This window comes from Marmota marmota, unplaced genomic scaffold (assembly GCF_001458135.2).
Source record: "Marmota marmota marmota unplaced genomic scaffold, marMar, whole genome shotgun sequence".
NCBI lineage: Eukaryota > Metazoa > Chordata > Mammalia > Rodentia > Sciuridae > Marmota > Marmota marmota.
In genome coordinates, this window is record NW_026000051.1 from 13,743,241 (window position 1) to 13,765,473 (window position 22,233).

At 42.0% G+C, this 22,233-nt stretch overlaps 1 protein-coding gene across 4 annotated transcripts in view; it reads left to right on the forward strand.

Moving 5' to 3' along the window:
• The window catches only part of Astn2 (astrotactin 2), a 698,452-nt gene that overhangs the window by 400,457 nt on the left and 275,762 nt on the right, over positions 1 to 22,233 (forward strand). For 3 of the 4 annotated variants that reach the window (XM_048813212.1, XM_048813213.1, XM_015497749.2), the window contains 2 exons: positions 325 to 399; positions 1,148 to 1,285. In XM_048813212.1, coding sequence (XP_048669169.1) covers positions 325 to 399; positions 1,148 to 1,285 — 213 coding nt within the window. The remainder of the gene's footprint in view (positions 1 to 324; positions 400 to 1,147; positions 1,286 to 22,233) is intronic. The other variant, XM_048813214.1, reaches the window with a different exon arrangement.

The window sequence follows — 22,233 nt, forward strand, 5'->3', positions numbered from 1 at the left end:
GGAATCGGGTTTCCTCACATGCACTCAAATATGGGCAAGTGAGAGCTGGGGATATAGCTCAGTTGGTAGAGTGCTTGCCTTGCATGCCCAAGGCTCTGGGTTCAATCCCTAGCACAACACACTTACAAAAAAAAATCAAATATGGGCAAATGAATTTTTACGTAAGTGCCGAGTCCTACAGTAAAATGGAGACACTCCTTAGTAATATAGAGGCTTTGTCCAATAATTACCTCTGTGGAATTTGAGCACTTGTCCAGATATGAATTCTGCTTGCTACTGACTAATGTTATCTCCGCTGTTTTTTCTTTCCCCTGGTTTCCACAGACCTTGGCCTTATACGACACTTGAGAGGGGCTATGATCTGGTGACAGGGGAGCAAGCCCCTGAAAAGATTCTCAGGTGAGTTGACAATCTTATTGGGGTGTTATAATGGTGAGGAATACAGAAAGGTCTCTTAAGAAGTATAGTCATGCATCCTTGGACTATCGATCCTGGGCACCTCTGAGCTGCCCTGAGTAAGGGAGAACTCTTGCTAACACTAATGCACCTTCACAGTCCAGGTCGCTACGGGAACCTAATTCCCATTTGTCTGGCATCTAGATTTATAGATTTCAGGTACCTGAACTGGAGGAGATATTGCTGATTATCTATTCCAGTGTTTTAAAAAATGTTCTATTAGCCATAGAATCTCATATGAAACAAAAATCTCATATAAAACTTTAATATTTAAGCAGATAAAGACATAGGGAAAATTAAATGGAAGTACTGGGACTCACACATTGGTTTGAAATGATTCTGAATCCATGCTCTTGGCCTGTAGGCCAATCTGCTCCTGATGACTTGGCAGTCACTTGTGAAACTCCTACTGGGTGTAGAGACTGTGGGGAAACCAGAGCCGAAAGAGTCCCTGTCTTCAGAGTTGACTGTTTACCCAGGAAAAGAAAACTAGAAATGAAAAGCAATGCATGAGCGAACTGATAAACTGATTTAAGAAATGACCATTCAAGTTTGTGCCTTCAGGAATATAAGGGTCCAAGTTGGGTGGAGGAAGGAGAAAATGCCCTAGAAGGGATAGGAAGAGGGGCCCCTGTTTTCTTTTTGCTCTCTGCTTCCCAGGGAGTTCCCAATGGAAACTCTTACATTACAGGTCTACTTTCAGCTTGGGCCAAGGCCTCTGGCTTCCTGTGAGCAAAAGCTTTGTGGTTCCACCCGTGGAGCTGTCCATCAATCCCCTGGCCAGTTGCAAGACAGATGTGCTCGTCACTGAAGACCCTGCAGATGTCAGGTAGGGAAGTCGTCTCCAGAACTCTGTACCAAAGACTTCTTGGAGCCCTGGATGTTCCTCAGTTTCAGGATCACAGGACCTCCTGTGTAGGAGTGACCTGTGACTGTGATGGAGTCAGCTGATGGTGGATGTGAAGAATACTGTCAACTACACCATGCTCCTAAACTCCTAAAAGCACCCTCCACTGCTGGGCCTCAGTGCCACATATTGTAACATTAAGGCTCTCATTTTGGGATTTTATAAAATATAAGCAAGGCTAACATTATCTCCCTCTCTTTGGGATTTTTAATGAGCTTATCATGTAAAAAGTTATTACTTGCCAGTGTTTTGGAGAGTCATGAAGGCATCAGTTTGGAGAATGGGGTGCTTTCTACTGTGATTCTGGTACTGAGGATGGACTTTGGGCTAATCTAAGTGTCCAGATGTCAAATCTCTTTGTTCTTATGAAAGGATGGTGGTTACATCCCTCCTTATATGTCTTGTACCTTGTAGAAAACTTCATTATAGACTTACTCTACTGTATTCTAATTACTTGTTTGCACATCATTCTGTCCCATTATGTGATGCACTTCTCAAGGTTAAAGAAAATAACTTATTTAGCTTTTTAATCTCTGGTTCCTAGTACAAATTGGACAACTAATAAATGCTTATTGATTTAATTAACTCAATGGTCTTAGGACTGATCCTACCACTATTCTGGAGCTCTCTATTAGAGATTTTTTTTCTTCTTCTTCCAATTTGGTTAAAGGAAACCTTCCAGAAATTTTGATGTTACAAATAATGGATTCTAGTTTTTCTTCTACATCTGCCTTTTACACAGGCTTGTAAAAGTCAACATGACCCCCCCGGAGTACCACCACTCCATGCTGTCTCTGGGTCATTCTGAATCAAGACACTAACAGTATGCCCATGACATCTTGATAGAGAGCTCCTAGGACCCAGCTCTCCTACTTTGCCATATATTTATTGTCACCTGTCACCTTTCACAAGATCATCTTTTTCAATCTCTTAATATTTCCCAAAAGTGGTTGTTTGGAAAATAATAGATTAATAAAGGGGATAGCATTTAGAAAATAAAGCAATAACTACTATAACTAAGGAACTATGGTGGTTTTACACATGTATACCAGCACACACAAATTGATTCATGGAAGATTATTATTATTTCCATTTTTTATATAATTGAAGCTGACGAAACTTGAGGAAATCCTATGCTAAAGTCTCTCTGTATCACATATCACATATTGGAACAAGGAGCATCTATCTGGTTGAAAGACCATTCTCAAGGAGACTTAATGACCTTGCCTGAAATCAGCTGAAAGAAGGGCTCTGCTGGCTGTCCACAGAGTTCCATGCTGTTGACATTGCCTTCACTATTTCAGGGAAGATAGAGGACAGATGTCAGACTGTATACTGGTCACTCACTGTGGCGATGCAAATGGCTGGGTGAGAATGCTACCTCTCCCGTGTGTGAGAAACATGATCTCAGCCAAGTTCAAGTCCCTAAGCTTCCTTTCCTTTCTAGGATAAGGATGATAACAGTACCTTGCTTCTTCCACCCAAGATATCCTATATGCCAAATATGTTACAAACACTGTCTCATCCCATGCTTACATCAGCTACATCGGTTGAGGCTATTATTTCATTTTGAAAATTGAAAATAAATAAACGAGTAAATCAGAGGCACAATTGATGCTTTTTCTAGTAGGTGACAAAGCCAGGCTTAGACCTCTGCTCTGCAAGGGTGGATAAAACATTGCATGCGTCACCATTTGAAAGGAGCTGTGCTAAACTGAGTTTTGCAAGCTGCACTAATAAACCTTGTTTGACATGGCATTGCCCAGGCGAGCATATCGTGGGTGTTCAAGGAATTAATAAGTTCCAGTCAGGAGATATGTTATAAATTAATAAATAATAATAGATCATAATTATAGATACTCAATAATGCTGTCTTGAAATTGCAACAGAGAGATTAGAGGAAAGACTGTGGGAAAGCACAGGCCAGGGGAGACAGGGAAGTGTTCCAGTAGGGTTGCAGAGGAAAAATCAAAGTCAATATTTTTATTTTACATCTCTTACAAAGTCTTGAGAAAGCTGGAGACCTCACTCTGCCAGAGGCAGGGCTGTCAACTATATAGACTGTGACCCTCCACAGTGACTAAATTGAACACAACTAATAATCACAAATGTTGGTGTGCATTTGAAGCAACTGGAACTTTCATAGCCTTACACTAGGAATAGAAATTAGTATGATCACCATGAAAACCTGTTGAGCAGTATGCACTGCTGTATCTAATGTAAAGTATACACATACCCTGTCACCCCTTGGTTCCACCCTTAGGAATATGCCTAGCAGAAATGAATATATATGTGCCTCAAATAATACTAAAAAGAATACTAATAGTAGGCACTCATTGTATTGCCAAGGAACTAGGAAAAAAACACAAATATCCATCAACAAAGAAATAGATGAATAAATTAGGAAATAATCCTATGATGGAATATCATTAATGAGGAAAATGAGGGAACATAGCTATCATGCAGTACATGGATAAATCTCACAATATAATACTGAATTATGGAATCTAGTCACAAAAGAATATATGTGTATACATATATATATATATAATTTCTTTTTTACATATAATATATGTATATATTTTTAAACAAATCTTAATAATTAGTAAAAACTGATGTTTGGTTGGGAAGAAAGAAAGGATGGGAATACCTTTGGGAGCTGGGGACTTTGGTGACGCTGATGACAATTGACCTCTTGATCTCAGTGGTTGCATGAACATTTTTATTAACGCTTCATCAAGTTGCACATTTTTTCCTCTATGTTGTACTTTTATTAAACATAAAGTTCATTGCTTAAAGTCATAAGATATGGAACCCAATTGAATCTCTTGGGTTCAAATCCTCATTCTACCACTCAATACAATGCATGAACTTTTCTATGCCTGTGTTTCCCCTTGAGGTTTGTGGAGATAAAAGATTATTTAAATCCTACAAGAGAGAGGTGAAGGTCAAATGACATGGTACAGGTAAAGTCCTGAATTTGGAACATAGCCAACTCAAGAGACATTGTGCTTGTCAAGGTATGTATAGTATCTAGCAGCATAGTGAATGTTTTATTCTCTTTTTCTTTTTCATTTTTTTCTCTTCCCTTTGATGAAAGGCTGCATCCAGTCAATGATGCATTTTCAAATCAACAGTATCTTGGTATTGAGGGCTTGTACTAATCCTTGTGCATACCCACACATATACACATATGACCATTAGTATGCCAGGTCTGTGGCTTTAAGTGTATTGAATATATTTATGGAATGAATGAAGAGTCTCATATAGGGTAGACATAGAGTTCTTTGAGAGGTTGGAAAAGTTTCTGGGCAAAGGAATTAGGTGATTATTCTCAGGAGAGAGAACATTGGAAATGAACCATGAATTGCACCTGCGATCTGACTGTGTAGAGTCTAAGGTGGGAGAGGAAGGGCCAAAGAAGAGAACTCTTCTCTGATGGCTCCTCTTCTCCAGCCTTTAGCAGGAAGCTGCTGGGAATGAGGATTTTTTTTGCGTTGGAGACACTAATGATGCCAGCTATAGCCACGGAGGCGCAAACCCTAGCTAAATTTCATACAGATTCCTTTCAATTCTGAAAAACTCTATCTGAGCCCCTCCTGTGTGCCAGGCACTGAGCCAGGACCATAGGAGTACAGAGATGAATAAGGCCCTCCCCTGCCTTCAGGAGTCTCAAGGCTTAGCAAGGAGCACGGAACAAGAGACTGACTTGAGAGATGAGATAATAGTCACTCATGGAGAGAGCAGCACGGCAAACAACACTTATGGCTCCACACCAGGCCTTCTTCACAATTTCACCTGAAGCTGGTTCTTGTAAGAGAAATGTGAGAATAGCTATTATAGTTAGAATAATAACCATCCACAAAGCCCAGCTTTTGGAGCTTCTCAATGATTTTTCTATGATCTCAAATCAATGAAAATGAAATGGTAAAATGCTGTTAATTCCAGAAATGTTAAAAGAATAATGGAATATCAGATGCAAGCCAGCATTGCTCAGTTGGTGATAGTTTGCACATTGAATTAGTTCTAAATAGAATTAAGAATGTCTCCTTATTCTTTTGGCCTTTCCAGTCTAAGCATTGAGAATTTATTGAACACCTATTATATGGCAGGCTAAGTACTGGAGATCTAGAAGAAAAACAAGACAAGGATCTTATTTTTATTAAATGAAACAAAATCACAAATAAAAAGATGTACCTTGTGATAGTTGAAGAGAATGGAGGGAGATTTCAAGGCAGAGTGAAGACACAAAGGTACAGGTGATCAGACTCACTTGGAGAAGGAAGTACTCACAGAGAAGAGAATCTCTGGGTGAAATTTTCAAAGCCTACAGGAAGTTAGGAGGTTATTGTTTCTCAAAGTGTGATCCCAGGACCAGCAGCATCAGCATGATATAGAAATATGTTAGAAATGCAAATTGACAGACTCCATCTATGGCAGATGGATAAGGACCCCCCCCAAAGGTATTAGATTATAAACCCTAGAACTTGTAAATGTCACAATATTGGGGGAAAAAGAGAACTCTGCAGATCTTATTACTAAGATTCTTAGTAATAAGAATCTTAAAATAGGTTGATTATCCTGAATTATCTGGATGGGCCCAAAATACCATATCATAGTGAGTGCCCTATTAATAGAGCACACAGAGAAGTCAAGATGGAGTGAGAGCTTGGAGCCACACAACCACAACCAAAGAATGGTAGCCACCATGGGAAGCTGGCAGAGGAAAATTCAGAGAATCCCCAGGGCTGCTAGAGAGAGTATGGTCTTCATTTTGCCCAGTAATACTGATTGGGGACTTACTGTTGTTTTTAGGGTCACTCCCATTTGTGGTGATTTGTTACAGCAACCACATGAGACTAATACACCCACTGAATCAGGTATTTCAGAGTTTAGCCCAACAAACTGATTTAACAAGGTGCTTAGATGATTCTAATGTCCACTAAAGTTTGACTACAAATAACAAGTTAACACGACAAGAAATAAATCTCGTGACTTGAACAGAAAACAAATGACATAAAGGTTTCACAACTCCAGGGTGGCAATAGCTTTAGACATAGCAGAATGTATATGCTCCCAGATGTTGCTTGGACTCAAAATTTCTGTCTCTTTTCAGGAATTTTGTTTTTCTCTGGGTTGATTGACTTTTCAGGAATACTTTCACCTTCTATCCTAGGCTTGCAACCTGAGTTTAGCACCACCAGGGTAAGAGATGACTTCTTGCCCAGTGGATTAAGCAAAAGTCCTGGCACTGTGCAGTCACAATAATAGTTCATCCTTCTGTGACACTGTTCCAGATGAGGAACCCAATTTTAGCTCTGTTGAATATGTGAGGCCCAGAGTGGTCATGTAACTTGTTCAAGGTCACATAGCCAGTAAGTGGCAGCACCAGGATTTGAATTCTGAAAAGCCTGAGGCTTGAGTCCACATTCCTCATCTCCAGGGTATGATGCTTCCCTTTGGTCTATTTTAGGATATTGGCCAATATCCCAAACCAATGCCTAAAGGGACTAAGTGCTTTAGTTAGCCAGACCTGGGTTATTAACCCATCCTTGAAACCAGCAAGCTGAGGGAGCCCTTGACTATGTGGATTGAGATGACAGATAGGATAGTCCCCTAGGGAAAAATCAGAAAAGGTAACAAATGAGTGTTGATAAGAAAAACACTCACAGATGTCCTCTCCATGGGCAAGGTACAGGTCCTTGAAGGGTCATGCCCAGGGAGGGAGCTTCCAGTCTAATCTGGCTGCAGAGTAGCAGTGTGGGATACATGGCGGAGGATGAAAGCAAAGAAAGGCAGGAGATACAACATGCCTGGTGCTTTTTTCCCTTATGTGAGGACACTTTGTTCAGGGCTAAGGTTCCCCTGAGATGCTCCTGGGTGAGGACTCCAGATACTGAAATATGCCTTGGGCCCAGACAGAACCCCTATCAGAAACAATGTGTTCCGGAAACACAGACCATGCATCTTAAGGTGAAATTCCCAACAGATGCATGCCAGGTATTTACTTGCCTGTGTGATAGACGTTGTACCAGGCCCTAGAAATATAAAGACCAGAACGGGAAGGAAAATAGGAAAGATACAGGCTTTGGAGTCATTCAGACCACAGGTGAATCCTGGATCCACAATCGGTTACATGAGCAACCTGGGCCAAATCAGTTCAATTCTCTGGGCCTCCAAGTGAGAACCTGGAAGGTGGAGGTGCTTCTTGGGATCACACAACATATATAGAGTGACTGGCACAGTGACTTTCAGGTAACTGGTGTTAAAAAAAAAATGGTGGGAAGTTTGAGTAGTAGTAGGAATTGCAATTCAAATTAGGAAATAACCATATAACACAGTGTGACCAGTGGATAAAAAGATACAGTTCATGGTATAGAAGCAGTACAGACACAGGGCGTCTGCTTTCTTTTTCTGGATCACATTAGATATCAATAGGAGAATTAAAGAAGAGAGAGGACAATAGGACTTGTGAGTTAGGTGGGAATGGATGTCAGACAGTTGATGAATTACATGGGGACAGATGGCTTTGGATGGACAGATCACGGCAGGAGAGTCTGGGGGAAAGCCCTTGGTATGGGTTTTATATTGTGTGATACTCATGATACCTCCCTCCTATTAGAGATGAATAAAACGCAACATCTGGTCTTTGCATTTCCTATAACCTCTGCAGGTTTGTTAATGCTGTGTGGATGGTGCACACGTGTGCTTGTACATAGTAGGCAACCTAGGAAACTTCCCTTTCCACTGAGAATGCTGATTAGGGTGTGTTTCTTCAGCCCTTACTAGTAGAATTTCAAGCCATTAAGCTTCCCCTTCAATCTCCCCATTCCTCACCATTTACTCACACAAACATCCTTTTCCCCAAAGCACAAGAGAATTGCAATAGGTAATCCACTTACTTGCTTAACACACAGGAGATTCAACTGTTCCTAGAGCAAAGAATAGAGAAGGCTCTGGTGTCAAACTGCCTGGGTTCAAATCCCAGCTCCACCACTTGAACAAGGTACTTAGACTTTCTGACTCTCAGTCTCTTCCTTGTAAATGGCAGTGGTAATTACAGCTGTATTTTTGAGTGTCTTTGAGAACCGGATAACTTATTTAAACACTTAGTTCCATATTCATAAGTAATAATGACTAGCACTGATTAAGTGCTTAATATGTGTCTGACCCTGTCTACAGATTTTACAAGTATGAATTCTGACTCCTCACAAACACTCAATGATGTAGTTACTGTTATTTCCAAATGAGGAAAAGAGGCACCAAAATTTAAGGTATTTGCACAACAGAACACAGTAAGTGGCAAGATTAGAATTTGAACTCAGGCTGTTGGCTGAGTGCTCAGTACATACTAACTACTAGGGTGGCAGGTAGGGTTTTGGGCTTTGTATCCTAGTCTCTGTTGACCATTTTGTCCATTGAGTGGGGGTGTTCTTTATGCAAGTGAAATATGAAATATCCATGGGGAATGAGGGAGACTGTGTAAAGGGGAAGTCACCCTAGCACCCACAGCTGGATTCATGGAATTTGGGCATTAGAATGTGCCTGGCACTACCATGTACCTCCCTTATTTTAGGAGAATAAGGCCCTTCTAATAAGCACTACTAAAGAGGCCACCACATTCCCTACTGCTTGGACCCCGCTCTTAGATTCTGGCTGCCTGTCATTCAGCCAGTGAGCCTGGATACATATATATTTTCCCCATTTTAGTTTAGCGATCATAATAAAAGTGAAGTCTATTAGGATGAGTTTCTGCCCAGGCTCAGTAAATCTCTTCAAACACTGTTCAGCACCAGATTTCTGTTAGTCTTTGCCACTGGGGAGGCTGTGCCACGCACCAACTGTCAGCTCGGGTGGAGGGCTCAAGACACAGCCTTTGCTAAATGAAACTCAAATGGAGACTTTGGAATATAAATATTGAAGTGACCCAGGTTGGATAAAGGGGAACCAGTTAGCTAAGCTTCTATCTTACATGCAAGAGATGTTAAATTATTAAAACTTTAATAAATGTAATAATAAATATTTGATGTTGAATTATAGAAGGCTTTGCAGATACAGTGAAACTGAGAAACGACTTGTTATATCTGCATTAGTAGTTAAACACTTTTCAAATGATACTTCTGATGCTGAGGCGGATCTGCAGATCTTTTGATTAAAAAGAGGGAGAGAGATGAAAGTATGAGTCTTGGCAAGTTATGCTGGGCTGGGCATCAGGATACCAGGGTCTGAGGCCTGAAGACAGAGATGTGTGGCACTTGGGCAGAGACCTTCCACTCTCAGATTCGCATAATTGATCCATCTTCTAATGCCGAGGCAGTTTTAACCTCCCTTCCTGTCCCCCTCTGGCCTGCCAGGGTAGTGGTTATAATAATCTTGAGTCTCCACATATGGCATGCCACATATCACCAAGGATGAGTCCTTTTCTTCTTTGAATTGCAATGCAAAAATCCTCAAGAAGGACTATTATTGCCCGGGCATGTTTTAGGAGCCCATGCCTGGCTTAGTCATCTGTGATTAGGGGACAGCATCATAAAGTACAGATATAGCCAAGGGAAGAGTTGAAGAAACATCTACTCCAAGCCAGGCCTTCAAAATCCCCCCTGAGTTTCTGTCTGTTTATCTGTCTTACAGGTTGGATTAAATTAGAGGTGGCAGATGTCAGGCATCTCATATGCCGACTGAGATAAATAGATACAGACTGTTGCAAATATTATGTTGGGAAGATTTCTGAGGCTTTAGATGATTCAAACGGATAAACTGCCATGGTCCACTCATGATGCCTACCTTCAGTATTGGATGAGGGTTGTGAAGGCTCAGGTATTTGCCACCTCAGAAATGGGTGGTATTTAGGGGTTCTCCCAATTTCTTATCCCATGACTTGATGATTATATTCCCTTATCAAATGAAGAGAGATTTTTGGCTGCTAAAAGAAAAGATGGTCATGCTGATAGAGATGTTGGGGATGCATTAGAAATGGAACCGTCCTATCCACACGTCTCATCCATCGACGTTATCTCAGGGGGCATATTTGAAAGATCTCATCTTAGTACCAACATATTTCCTGAAATCAATTTCTGGCATGTAGCCGAGTTGAGGCCTCCTGTGAAACTGCTCCCTCGGTACTGTCTGGCACCAGCCTGTCATTTGTATCGAAAACCAAACACTCTCATTTAAGCTTTAAACAAACTACCCACATTCCAGGGACCTTGACCTGAATCTGAGTATTCCCTTTGAGGCATGTTTGAGCAATTATAAGCTCACAGACTGGATGGGGCCTCCTCAGCCATTTTTTTCAGCCCTTGTCACCACACAGATGGTCCTAAATTGATAGAATCCCCCTCTGCTTGCAGATATCTCCTGCCCCCCTGCTCTGTTGCCCGCTATGGTCTCACCCTGTTCCCTAGAAGCCCTCTCTTGGTCTCACCTCAATAGGGTCTGCTTTCAGTTATGTGAACAGCAACTAAGGGGCAGTGTCCACCAAGATAAGCTAAGAAAAGTCATCATTTTGTGATGTTAGACCTGTTCATTTGGGCTATGTAGTCCATTCACGTATTTCCTTTCGTGCATCTTACTCTGCTGGATAAAGACCAAACACCATCTAGAACACACATCAGGGTACAGTCTGGGCAGAGTGATGATCTGGCTATTTCAATGGTCAATTGGATGATCCTGTGTAGCGAGTGTGACTCTTTTTCTGATCACCCAAAAAGGAAAATTGCTATCAAAGAGGATCCCAGCTGCAAACAGGTGACATGTGGAATCGGGGAGAGTTTACAAAGGGAGCTATTCACAGAGTTTGGAGCAAGTTCTAGAAAAGCAGCATGGGATATACAGGATCCTGTGGCATGTGTCACGGGATCAAGGTGAGGGTGAAATTTCCAGAACATGGAGAGAGAATCCCATGGTGCTGTGGCATTTAGTTAAGGGACACAGATAGCTCATGGTGACCCTGCAGGAAAGGCACCAGGGAAATAAATTGTTCCAGTTTCCCTCAAAGGGAGAAATGAACCCAATGGTTCATTTCTCAGAGTATGCTGAGGTCACCTCCTGAGGCAGGGGTAGGACAAACTGAGGGTGTTCCTGAAGGAGCACATGGACGCCATCAGCACAGACCACACGTTCTTTCTTCCTCCCTTCCTTCAACTGTCCCTGCCTCTCCATGTTCATTGACACTCCCTTCTCGAGACCTCTTAAGTAGCCACACTGCTCCCTGTCCTCACCTCACCCCACGAACATGCCTACACCAACCTCTACACAAAGTCTTTGTTCCATGCTTGAGATCATTGAGAGCCTCCCCACCCCCAAGTGCTCAGAATGGAAGTCGGACTATGTCAGCTGGCACACATCAGCACTCCACAGTCTGGCCACCCCCACCCCCAACGTGTTCCCATTTGTTCTTTGCTCAAAACGCCACACAGTCTTCTTATCTCCTTGCCTTTGCTGGTGCTGTGTCTGTGCCTGAAATGACTCATGGCCTCACAGTCCCATATGTACCTGGGGTGCTGCTCATCCTCCATCACAGCCTTGCAGAAGCATTGCTTCCTCTGAGCAGCGCTTTGTGAATGTGCCCTTCCTTCCCTCCCATCCGCCAGCCGCTGTTGCTTTGTTTGTATTGCTGGAATGTTCCTTCATGAATTAGAGACAGGGCATCGCATTGCAGTTCATTGTAGATGAGTACTCCACCCCCACCACATTCTTCTTACCTGGTCATCTGTGTGTTCCTGGAGGCCACAGATTGAAACTAAATGGTCATTGTAATTCCCAGTTCTAAGCATGGTAAGTGACTCAGGGAAAGGATGGAGAACATTTTGATGATACTAATTTCACATTGTTATTTTGGTACGATCATGAAGATATTTTGATATTACCCACAAATATTGTCAACAAGTACTTCTGGGCTATCTCCTAGTATCACCTGATCCCTTTACACATAAATATCGCTACCATCAAAATTTCCTGTCTTACAGTGTTTATTGTATTGTATGGTAGCAGATTATATTATCTCAAAGTGATTCCAAATAACACAGTGCTTTTGGACAAGTAAATGGAATAAAATTTTTAAAAGATGGGTTCCTGAAGTTTAAAAGTTTGAGAATTCCTATTGTAAGAGAAGTGACTATATTGATTTCCTTGGTGGCAGCTTTTCTAGGGCTGCTAATATGCTAATGAATGTCATGAATCTTTAGAAAATAAACTCCACATGCGACAGTCTCCTCAACATTATTCCAATAGGAGCAGGTTCAGAATCAACCTTCCTAGAGAGACACTTTGGTAAACCCATATTAGCCTACTGTGGCCCAGAAGATATATGAGTTAAGCTATTTGGTTCCCAGAGGACCTCTTTCAAAGCACCCATGTATTTTGGGGGAGTGTAGAGAATTGGCCTCTTTTCTGCTGGATTATTTAGTCAGGACAGTGGCTGCTGAACTCCACATTTTAGCTCCTGGATTCTGCAAATGGCACAGGACCCTCACAGGGTTAGGGGCAGGGAGTAGCAGGTAGAGACGATAGCCATGCTTGGGGGAAGCAGGTCCTGGGAGAGGAGACAACCAAGATCCCCTAGAACTGGCAAAGAAGGAAGGATAAGGAAGTGCCAAAGAGAAAAATGTAGTAAGAGAAAAGAAATACTTCATAGCAACCCAGCCTTTTCTAACTCTATAGCCCGACAGAGCTCAGTCATTAGCAGCGCCAGAGCAGGTGCAAATCCCATCTCTGCCACTCACTATCTGGGTAACAGGAAACATGCGATGCTTCAATTTCCACATTTGCAAAATAGAGATAACTCTAGCTACCTTGTGTGATTGATGTTGAGAATCAAGTGAGTTGATGCAGGTTATTCTTGGCACAAAAACATTGGCCATTATTGTTGTTATATTCAATTGTGAACATGAATATTAATCCAGTGTAGGAGTCGCTTATTAGGCCCTTCTAAATTCTTGCTTTTTCAGAAGGGATTGCGACTCATGTTCTTTGTGTCCTCTGCCCTTTCTTCCTGAGGCTTTGCATGCGCTAAATATTCAGTAAGTGCTAATGACTCAGTTGTTCGAGTGCAACTGAAAGATGTTTCAAAAAAAATTCAAGATTCAGAGCAGTGTTATTCACAATAGTTCAAATGTGGAAGCAACTCAGTTGTCCGTCAGTGGATGAACAGATGAACAAAATAGGGTCTAAAACTACAATGGAATATTATTTACCTACCACAAGTAAGGACATTCTGACATAGGCTATAACATGGAGGAACCAAAGAACATTATGCTAAGTGAAATAAACCAGGCATGAGAAGACCATTACTGTATGATTCCACTGACAGGAGGTACTCAGAGGTATAAATAATGGAAACAGAAAGCAGAACAGTGGTGTAAGGACTGGAGAGAGGGGAAATGGGAATTGTTGTTTAAGAGGAGCAGTGTTGCATTTTGCAAGATGAAAAGATTTCTAGAGATGGATGATGGACAATGGTTGCATAATGATATGCACTTGATCTATACACTTAGAACCACTGTATGTTATGTGTACTTTATCACACTAAGAAACAAAGTAGAAGAAATAAGAGAAAGTGTAAGTGTGCATGACCATCCAGGGCAAGCAATGCCACACACCTCAGTGGCTTCCTGGCTGTAGTGTTCCTGGTGCTGAGAGCCCAGTTCCATAGTAAACCTCTGACTCCTCCGCCCCTTTAGGGCATCTCTCAACCCTGCCTGCTGCCTCCTTCATATAGCGAGACCAAGTGAACTGTATTGAAATGGTGCTGCCTGGATTTGAACGTGACAAATGCAAGGGATGGATTTACCCATGATGGTGTCCAGTCCAGCAGTGTGGACAGTCTCTGGAAGGCAGGATGAGAAAAAGCCAGGGACGCCCAGGCCTCCACAGATTCTAGAAGGGCCTGGTCTTCAGGGGAGTGTTTTGGTTTTCCACAAAGGCTGAGAAAACTATGGGTCAAAGGATAAGACTCACTTTCTTCACCACACAATGGGCTTTAAAGGACATGATTTTGACCTCCCCTGGCCCCATGACACATTGAGCAACCACTGGAAATGTTTTCAGTTGCCATAACCTAAAGACTGCTGTTGGCATCTAGCAGGTAGAAGCCAGGGATGTTGCTAGGTATCCTGCAGCACAGAGGACCGCCCTCCTCCGATGAAGAATTACTCAACCCCGAAAGATGACAGTGCCAAGCTCAGGAAGCCCTGCCTTAGATGGAGCTATATTATCGCCACTGAACAGATGAGAAAACCGAGGCTTAGAGCCAATGATTTCAGACCCATGTCTTTTCCATCACAGCCTCCTAGGGACCTGGCTGTAAAGGGACTGGGACACAGTGCAGGCTATTAAGCCAGAAATGCAAGCATGAAGAGAAAAGCTGAGCTGTGTAGCTGTAGCCTGGGGAGACAGGACAAAGCATTGGTCCAGGGAGTCGGGCAGGGCTCAGGAGTGAGCATCAACTTCAGGTTTTTGAAACTCCTCTGGGGGAGTCAGAGGGGAGCTGTGCAGAGCCCGGCTGTGTTTTTCTGCAGCCCCAGCTGTGCAGCGTGGAGAAGCATCCCTGGAGGGAGTCAGCCAAGGTCTGACAACAACCCCCTCCTCCAAACTGAGCTGGAAACACCCTGCCCTCCCTTGCTGAGATAGATTTTGAACATTAAAAAAAAAAAAAAGAAGTTTACAATCCCAGCCAGGCAGGCATAAATCACGGTGCCTCTGTGCAGCAGCAGCAGACATGACTTATGGCCCTATCACCATGACAACGGGAGCGCAGCGGCTGGACGCACAAAAGCGCCACTCCCGCCTGACAGGCCTTGGCTGGGCCCTGATGGAGAGGCAAGTGTTCCGGAGAAAGGATGTATTCTCCGGAACTCACTGCCCATTTGTCTTCATTCTGAACCCCTTGCTCTTTTCCTCTTCTCCCCATCCCCAACCAACAGGTTCTTTTCCTCCCTCTTTTCTGCATGGGAAGGTTTTTTCTTCTTTTAACCTGTTCTCTAGGAGGTTTACCCCTCCCCCCAAAAAACAGCCCCCAATTAGAGTTTACAAAGACCTCAGTGGGTCTGCCTGCTGCCTGGCTGTCTTCCTAACTGTGCGTATGTTAATAGCTTCCATGCGTTGAGCATCAGTACACGTGGAACCTTTGCAGATATCTCCTCCATGATGCTGGCAAATCCGCTTTAGGTTTTCTTCCTGCATCCGAGTCATCTTCTGCATGCAGCTGGCATGGATTCCTCTTGACTGCAAACCACCTTTTTGCCCTTCTGCTGCTCTCCTTGTCTTACCATGGAGACAAGGCCCACATTTCCCAAGGCCTGGAGCCCTTAGGGATCTAGCTTCTCTCTGCTGTTGCAGCAAGATCCCTCCTGAGAGCTCTGTCTTTTTCTAGTACTGCTGGTTTCTCGGGCCTCTTATTCCTTCGGCCTAGAACAATCTGCCTCTGTATCTGGCTGCCTTCTGCTCATTTATCAGGGCTTCAAACATGCCACCACCTCTAGGAAGCCTTCTCTGATCCTCAGGTCTTATGTAGATGCCCTCTCAGCACTGACTTCCCCCTCCCCCACCGCTACATTGCTCTCTAAGCTCAACTCTGCTGCATCTGCACAGTACACTGCATTCCTTGGTCCCCACCTCCACTGCCCAGGCACTATTTCTTCTCTTAGCCACAGTTCTCAGCTCCCTCCCTCCTAACTGTGCTTCCTGCCTTCACTATTACCACCCTCAAGTTGATGCCCCCACGATGGTCCAGGAAATTGGTTTGGGTGAGGGAATATATTCTGTCCAACTACAAAATTCAATTATGTCATTTCTCTGGTGAAACTTATTTTATGGTCTCTTGCCTTAGAATTAAGTCTACATACTTGCCCCGTCCTTAGTAGTATCTCCTGTCTAATATTCCATTATATTCAGTGCCAGCCAGTGAGGCTTGGACCATTTCTAGGTAATCTGTGTTTCTCCAGGCCATTGTGATCCCAGAATGTCTGCTTCCTCACCACCATCAATTTCCAAGGAGTAGGGCTACTCCTACCCATTCTTTAGGTCTCCATTCAAATGTCCCTTCCACCAGAAGGCCAGCTTATTCTGCTTTAGATTAGTTTAGGTGAGTGGCTCTCTACCCTGGCTACATTCATATAATTTGTGAGCTCTTAAAACTCCAGATGGTTCCAGATGCAGTGGCACATACCTATAATTCCAGCAATTCAGGAGTCTAAGACAGGAGAATGGCAAGTTCAAGGCCAGCCTTCTCAACTCAACAAGATGGTGTTTCAAAATGAAAAGGGCTGGGATGTATCTCAGTGGTAACACTGGGTTCAATCCTTACTACTAAAAAAGAAAAAAAATGATGGTGTGAGGGGAAAGAAAAAAAAAAGAGAAATGTGTCACAGTAGATTGGGTAGAGAGAGGTGATGGGAGGGAAGGGAGGGATAGAAAGGGCAGCAGAATACAACAGACACTAGGATTGCTGTATGTATAAAGGTGGCTGTATAATCAATGTGATCCTGCAATCTGTACACTTGGAAAAATGAGAATTCATACCCCATTTGAATCAAATGTATGATATGTCAAGATCATTGTATTGTCTTGAGCAACTAATGAAAAAAAAAAACCAGATGCATGCTAGAACTTGTGGAAATTTTGAAAAGTGGCAGAATATTCACAAAGCCTTAAAATTTCTATCTCCTCACAAGTAATCTATTAAATAAGAAGGGAAAATAATAACCTTACAGCATAAAAACCTGACCAATGCCACCTTAATGGAGCAACCAAGTTAACATCACAAATCAAGACCATCTGCTTCCTGATAGCATACACTGAGAAGAACACGGCATAACTTTGCAGGTGCTCCTGCCAAAAATATATAACCTGAATCTAATCATGAGGAGACCTGGGACAGATCCAGATGGAGGGGCATTCTACAAAATAACTGACCTTCATCTTTAAGAATATCAAGGTCATGATAGCAAAGCAGACTGAAGAGCTATTGAAATTAAAAGATTGCAAGAGACCATGGCAACTGAATGCAACCCATGAGCTTGGGCTTCTCTTTGCTATAAAGAACATCAGGGGAATATTTGAAGAAATTTGTAATTCTATAATAATGCTATGCCAATGATGTCTCCGGATGTCAGTAACTATGTTGTAGCTACAAAAGAGAATGTAATAGTTTTTAGAAAATGCACACTGAAGTTTTGAAGAATAAGGAAGAATCATATATTTAACGTGATCTCAAATAGTGCAGAATAGAGGTGTATGATAGCCTCCCCTTTCCCTGTGCCCCGACAGACATTACTTAAGTAGTTTGTAGCAACTGGCTTTTTCCATTGGCACCATCAATTCATGGCTTCTTGATTTTCATGGCATTCTGACTTCATATGCAATTGCTTTAAAATTAAATTCATAAGAAAATGTACTATAATTCAATAATAAATTTGGTGAGAATAATTTTTTTTAAAAAGTATATGATATATGCCAAGAAACACACACACACACACACACACACACACACACACACACAAGGAAGGAGAGAGAAAACAGAAGAAAAATAAAGATGTGTGGGTCCTCCAACTTTGTTCTTGTAAGATATTTATTTGATTATTCTGGGTTCCTTTTACTTTCATATGAATTTGAGAGGGAATTTGTTAATTTCAGACAAAAAAATAAAAGACCACCAATCCTGCTGGGACTTCTATAGGGATTCCATTGAGCCTGCAGAGCAGCTTACCATCTTAACAATATTAAATCATTTACCCATGAACATAGGCTGTCTTTCTATTTACTTTTTATTTACTTATTTATTTTTTAGCATTATTTTCTAGTTTTCAGTTTATAAGCCTTGCACTTACTTTGCTAAATTCGTTTGTAAGTATTTCATTTTTTAAATTTTTTTTTAAAGAGAGAGAGAATTGTTTAATATTTATTTTTTAGTTTTCGGCAAACACAACTTTTTATGTGGTGCTGAGGATCGAACCCGGGCCACACGCGTGCCAGGAAAGCGCACTACCGCTTGAGCCACATCCCCAGACCAAGTATTTCATTTTTTTGAATGCTATTGGAATTGGAAATCTTCTAATTTTTTTTTTCAGATTATGCATTGTTAGTACAGAAAAAAATTAATGTTCATATGTTGACCTCATATCCTGTAACTTTGCAGAGTTGATTATTATTTCCTGTTGTGTATGTGTGTGTGTGTGTGTGTGTATTATGACTTTCTATGTACAAAATCAATTCTTCCGTGAATAGAAATCATTTTATTGCTTTTCCAGTCTGGATGCTTTTATTTCTTTATCTTGCCTAGTTTGCCTGACTAAAATCTCCAATATAATGTGGAATAGAAGTGGCAACAATTTATATTCAATTTTAATTATTATATAAGTCGAATATTGCATTAAAACAAAAAATTCTATATGTGTATCTGTGTGTGTGTGTGTATGTGTGTGTGTATTCTGCTTCCAGAATTCTGATTCAGTTGGTCTGGATGCTCATAAAGGCAGTGAAATTTTAAAAAAGCTTGAGAATTTCTGGATCTGCCTCTCTGGAAAGATGCCCTTGTCCTTGCCCACTGTAGCATGTAGCATGTGTTATAGTTGACTGTGATTTCTTGTTTAGTTCTCAAAAAAAAAACCTTCTGTTAGCACAGGGATGGTCACTTTCTCTTCTGGAAATCTCATCCACAGCAGCAGTGGCTGATGCAAAGTAGAATGAGAAAACTTACTGTCAAAGTTTGTAATTCTCACAGCTCCACAAGATATGCAATGCTGTCCCCACTTTATAGAGGGGAAACTGAAGCTCAGAAAGGTGAAGCAATTTGCTATGACCACATAGTTAAGTCTTAGCAGTGGGAGACTTGTCTATGCAGACCCAGAGCTGGAGCTTTCCCCTCTCTAATGGGGCCTCTACCACATGGTACATTTCTAGGCTGACATATAGCTAGAAGATTCAAATCAGGATTTATTATAATGACAGACACATATTTGTTACTTGGTGGCTATAGGGTGTACTGACTCTTGACTGGACCCTTTAACAGCTAAGCCAATGGTGAACAATACTTTTCGTGACATTGATACTCATCCATCACGTCTTACCTCAAACTCACAAGCTTCCAGTTCCTTCCAGGTGATGGTTCACCCCAGCCCATCTATGAGCATTTAGAGATCTGATCCTCATCACTCAGACAGCAGCAGCTCCTACTTCATGGACACTTTGTCTGAAGCAAGGGCTGGACCAAATGTCCTGCAGGCACCCCCTCATTTCTTTCACCACTGACACTTTGTTGATATTTTATACTTTTATGATGATGTCATTCTGTTGATATTTTACACTTTTATGATGTTGTTATTCAATGATTGCAAATGAAACTATGGTTCTTGTCTAGAGGCTAAGATGCTTATCCACAGCCACATAGCTCATCAGAGAAAGAACCAGGATTTTAACAGCCCCCTCTGACACCAGACCTCAAGTCCTTATTCTGTCTTGTATTGCCTTCTCATTCTGCCCAAACTGGAAGGCCCTAGGTCTTGCTTACATTTCAGGATGTCAATAATTTTCCCAGTTGTTCTCATACTGTAGCACATATAACAGTCACCAGGAGGACTTAATAAATCATGGATATTTTTTGTTCACCCTCAGATTTTCTGATTTAGTGGGTGTGATATGGGGCCTTTAAATTTGTACTTCTAACAAGTTGTCAAGTGGTGTGTGTGTGTTGATCCATGGACCACATTTTGAGAAACACTGCATGAGACTATTCAGGGATGTGTATACTTTCCTTTACTGTGACAGAATGCCTGAAAATAATCAACATAAAAGGAGGAAACATGGCAAGAAAACGTGGCAGAAACACATGGCAAAGGAGGTGCTCACCTCCTGGCAGATGAGACCAAGAGTATGGGAAGAAGGAACCTGCATCCCTTCAAGCGAGACTCCCAGTGACCTAACTTCCTCCCACTAGGCCCCACCTCCTAAAGGTTCTACCACCTCCTCTTTTTACACCTTCTCAATGGCTGATCTCCCACTACTAAGAGTGAGTTGAATGGGTGCAACAGAGATCAGCTGAGCCTAAAATATTTTACAGTCTAGTCCATTACAAAACATGTTTCCCACCCCTTGATCCAGATTCTATAATCTAAGTACTCAAATTGTGGTCCTTGGTCCAATAGCATTAGCATCCCCTGCTTATTTGAAATGTAGAATCTCATGCCCTAATCTAGACAAATTAAATTAGAAATGGCATTTTAACAAGATCCTAAGTGATTTATCTGCATGGTAAACATTGAGAAGCATTGCTTCTCAGTAATTAAGAAGCTGAGAGAGGGACTGGGGTTGTGGCTCAGTGGCAGAGCGCTTGCCTCACAAATGTGAGGCACTGGGTTCGATCCTTAGCACCACATAAAAATAAACAAAATATTAAAAAAAAAGAAGCTGAGAGAGAGGACTCTAAAGTCAGAAAATTTAATTCTGCTATTCACTAAGACTGTGACCTGGGGTAAGTTATATTCCCTTTCAGCCTCAGTTATCTAACCCATATAATGGGGATACTGATAAATATGGGATTGTTTTAAGGATTGGAATGAAATGAAACATGTGAAGTCCTAGCTCATAATAAGAATTGGATAAAAAAAAAAAAGCCGCCATTGCCAAGTGTGGTGGCAAATTACTGTAATCCTAGCAGCTTGGGAGGCTGAGGCAGGAGGATAGCAAGTTCAAAGACAGCCTCAGTAATTCAGCGAGGCTCTAAGCAACTGAGCAAGTCCCTGTCTCAAAAGAAAAAAAAACATAAAAAGGGCTGGGGATGTAGCTCAGTGGTTAAGCACCCCTAGTGCCCTAGACAATCCCTAGTACCAAAGACGAGAGAAAAAGAGAGAGTGCTTGCTATTTTAGAAGGATCCCTGTTATTCATAGATATGAACATTGCAGCCTAGGAAGAAATACGTGATATCCAAATCACAGTGGTCAAGTCATGAATGTGAATGTGTATTAACCACAAGGATCCCTGGCTCTGAGCCCATTTCATGACAAGTTCCATTCTGCTAGAATTGATGGATAGATGATGGATGGCTCCAAGTTAAAATAAACTCTGCCATTAATAAGCTGAATGACCTTGGGCAAGTATCTTCACCAAGTATCAGTTTCCCATCCAAGAATATGAACAACTAACTTCATCAGGCTACTATATGACTTAAATGGCGAAGGATCAGTCAGTGCTGAGAAGCCCGTGGGTGCAGGGCCTGGTATGTAGGCAATGCTCCATAAGGGCACCAAAGAGATTCTGTTTAAAAAAAAAAAAATAGAACAAACAAAGAATAAAATATGCCACAGGCAGCAGATACCCTAGAGGACACTGAAAAGCCTGTGGACATTCTTGTTGGACAGCTGCCTCCTCTCCGTAAGTCCTAACCAGGGACTTGAAAATTCAAACTGGAAACTGGGGTGCAAAAATGAGTGTTCCGTCCCAAGCTCCTCTGGGCCTCCCTGCCTCTCTCTGAACAGCCATGGGGCTTTAGCAGCATCTGGTTCCTGCAGCACTCCTAGGAAATGAGCTTGGTGAGAGTGTCTTAGTGGCTAATTCTCATCCCAAACAATTCCCCTTGGAAAGATTCAGGGGTCTAGGAGTCAAACAGATGCAGATGCAGTTCTAACTCTAACACCACTTCTCTCTGTGGCCTTGGGCAGCTCACTGAACCTTGCTGTGCCTCAGTTTGCTCATAGGGAAACTGTGATAATTGCACCTTGTGTTATTCAACTGTAAAAAAATCAATGAATGGATTCATGGGATGCCTAACAATTGTAGTTAATGAATGTTGTCATTTGCCTTAAGGGATGGGGGAGTTAAAATCACAAACTGTCTCTTCTGTCGCATGTTTTTGGAGGATCTCTGGGGCCAGAGAAGG